At 42.3% G+C, this 2,500-nt stretch overlaps 1 protein-coding gene across 3 annotated transcripts in view; it reads left to right on the top strand.

Annotated features, from left to right (window-relative positions):
- The window catches only part of LOC126577266 (protein ECT2), a 62,557-nt gene that overhangs the window by 57,088 nt on the left and 2,969 nt on the right, over positions 1-2,500 (top strand). For all 3 annotated transcript variants that reach the window (XM_050238756.1, XM_050238755.1, XM_050238757.1), the window contains exons 6-7: positions 2,178-2,309; positions 2,420-2,500. The exon at positions 2,420-2,500 is cut by the window's right edge and continues 285 nt beyond it. In XM_050238756.1, the coding sequence (XP_050094713.1) occupies positions 2,178-2,309; positions 2,420-2,500 (213 nt within the window). The remainder of the gene's footprint in view (positions 1-2,177; positions 2,310-2,419) is intronic.

Here is a 2,500-nt window from a genome sequence, read left to right as displayed (position 1 = left end):
ATCGAAAGCTCCGAGTATTGATCCCCCTCCCTCCTAGGCGTTCTGCTGATCTTCGAATCGTCCCTCACCTCACAATAATCACCATTTGTTTCGATTTGCATAGGCAAGCTTCCTCTAATCAGTTGCATGAGTGTTTGTGGTGGTGATGGTTTTTTTTGCATGCCCGTTTCCGGTACCTATTGTCCTACTAATCTCTCTGTGTTGCACGGTTTTTTTTGTTTATTTTATATAAAAAATGGTTTATTGTGGCTTAGGTTTAAGAGAGGATTCCATTCCAGAGCGTAGTGAATAGTTTGCGGGATTATAAATCAGTCTTCCATGGACATATTGCCCATGCCCTGTGTATGGGCTTGTTTCGGGCATATTTTCATTAGCATCAAATAGTTTGAACAATCGAAATCGCTAATTTTGAGTTGTTTGATAAACTCTATTGTTTCTGTTTTATAATCGGAATAATGGGAACCGAATCTGCAGTAGGGCATTGATTTGTCTGCTCTGCGTTTTTTGTTGTTCATTCTAAAGTTAAAACAATTCTGAAATTCCACTGATTATGTATTTGAAAAGAGCTATAATATGCTGCGATAGCATAATAGCTTTAATATGAATTAATTTTAATTAGACAAATACTGGTGTCATGTTTTGATAGCCTTTTTTAATATACCTTAGACATCAGGAATATGTTGACACAAACCGATCGTTTACCAATGGATGGATGCGTTTGAACGAGTGTCTTGTGCCACTGATAGCAACGGCAATTTCTACCAAATCCTATCTTATCTCCTCCTATTCCAACGAACCAATTCACCTTCTCTTTTCTTATGCTAATGCTTTCCAATAGACAACCGTGTGTAGGATGAGTGTGGATATGTCCGTGGGGATATGTTTGTGCGTGAGTGTGCGTGGATTAATTGCGTGGATGCATTGTGGGATTTAAGAGCTATGATAGATTATGGAAAGGATGTGCCAACAACGACAACAGCAATAAAAAACGCAAACAAACGAAACGCAACGGACCGAAACTGTTCGACACCTTGTCGGTTGGTTTTAACACCTCTAGGGTACGTGTCGCTACCCTCTCTCGCCAGGTGTGTTGGCAATATGCTTTTTGATTTTTAATTCATGCTCATTCCCAGTTTTATTGGCGCTTAAATGATTTCGCAGACAAATGTGACCGGTTTTTGTCGTGCCACCGAACACGATATGTGGCATTGACGCATTCGCTTTTCGCGTCGGACCATAGAAGTTTGCACGCCATCTCGTCCATTCCATCCATTCCATTTTAAAAAAAAAACGACGGTTGCCCACACTTTACCGTTTCGAAATCATTCGAAAACACTCAATTGCATCTCGTTAAAATGGATGCTACAATCGGTGTTCGAGTGGTCTGGTCCAATGGCTTCCATTGCCAGGCCACGCTTCCGCTCCCAACCAGGACACTACAGAGACAGCTCGAGAAAGAAAGAGTGCAGAGAGAACGAGAGATTAAGGGAGGAGAATGGGGATAGGGTTCTGGGTATTTTTTGGCTGTGGGCGAGCTCTGAATTTGCACATTTACGGCACGACGGAACTCACTCCTCATGGGTCCCCCGTTGGAATTGGAAATCTTTTTTTCTATCACTTTACGATCATTAATTCTGGCTGCACCCGTGTGGGAGATTGGTTAGCCTTCCGGCCCAGTTGGTAGTTACCATTTATTCATTAAATTCATTAATTTTTGATGCCACTCGGCGGACGCTTCGCTTGTAGCATTTTTCGCTTTTATCCTCCTTCCATTTCCAATCGTTTTTTGTCGCTTTCCGGGGTGCTTTTATGGTGCCGTTCCCACTTCACGTGCCTGTGACTGTCCGTGTGACGAGTGATTGCAATCGAAATGGTTTAAACACATTTTACGTGACAAAAATTCATTTCTATGCGACACAATGAATCCTCAACCGAACGCCACAATAAATCATAACGAATAAACACTTTCTTATTTCCTGCGTCGTTTCTGACGTTTTATGAAAAGAAGCTTCTATCCTTCTAGATAGCCTTCGCTAGCATACAACTAACTTTAATTAGCTTAGACCACTAATCACTCCCAAAATGAAGGTTTTCCCAAGTATACAATCTTCTTTAGTATCACAATTCACCACCGCGGTTTGTTGACATTAATTTTATTGCTTTCCCTTCTCCTTCAGGTCGTCGATGAGCATATCGTGCAGACGAAGCCGGAAACGAAGAACAAAAACACCCACATCGTTAAGGCGGACTGGTTTTGGTACACGATTCAGGCAGGATACGCGAACGAAGTCGATTATCTGTTTGCCGACGTAAGTGACGCGTCTTGACCATTGCGCCAATCTTTTGCCAGTGACGATTTAATCATTCTGCCACTTTTTCCTCCTTTCGATCGATGTTATCATCGTTGTGCAATCCACAGTATTTGGAAAGCATAGCGCACACACCGGCCGTGGATCGTCGTGATTCGCTACCGGTAAGCTTCAACAAGCGGAAACGCAAA

This window comes from Anopheles aquasalis, chromosome 3, assembly GCF_943734665.1.
Source record: "Anopheles aquasalis chromosome 3, idAnoAquaMG_Q_19, whole genome shotgun sequence".
In the NCBI taxonomy this organism is placed as follows: Eukaryota; Metazoa; Arthropoda; class Insecta; order Diptera; family Culicidae; genus Anopheles; species Anopheles aquasalis.
The sequence above is the reverse complement of the archived record's forward strand: the minus strand, read 5'-3'. Positions and strand labels throughout refer to the sequence as shown.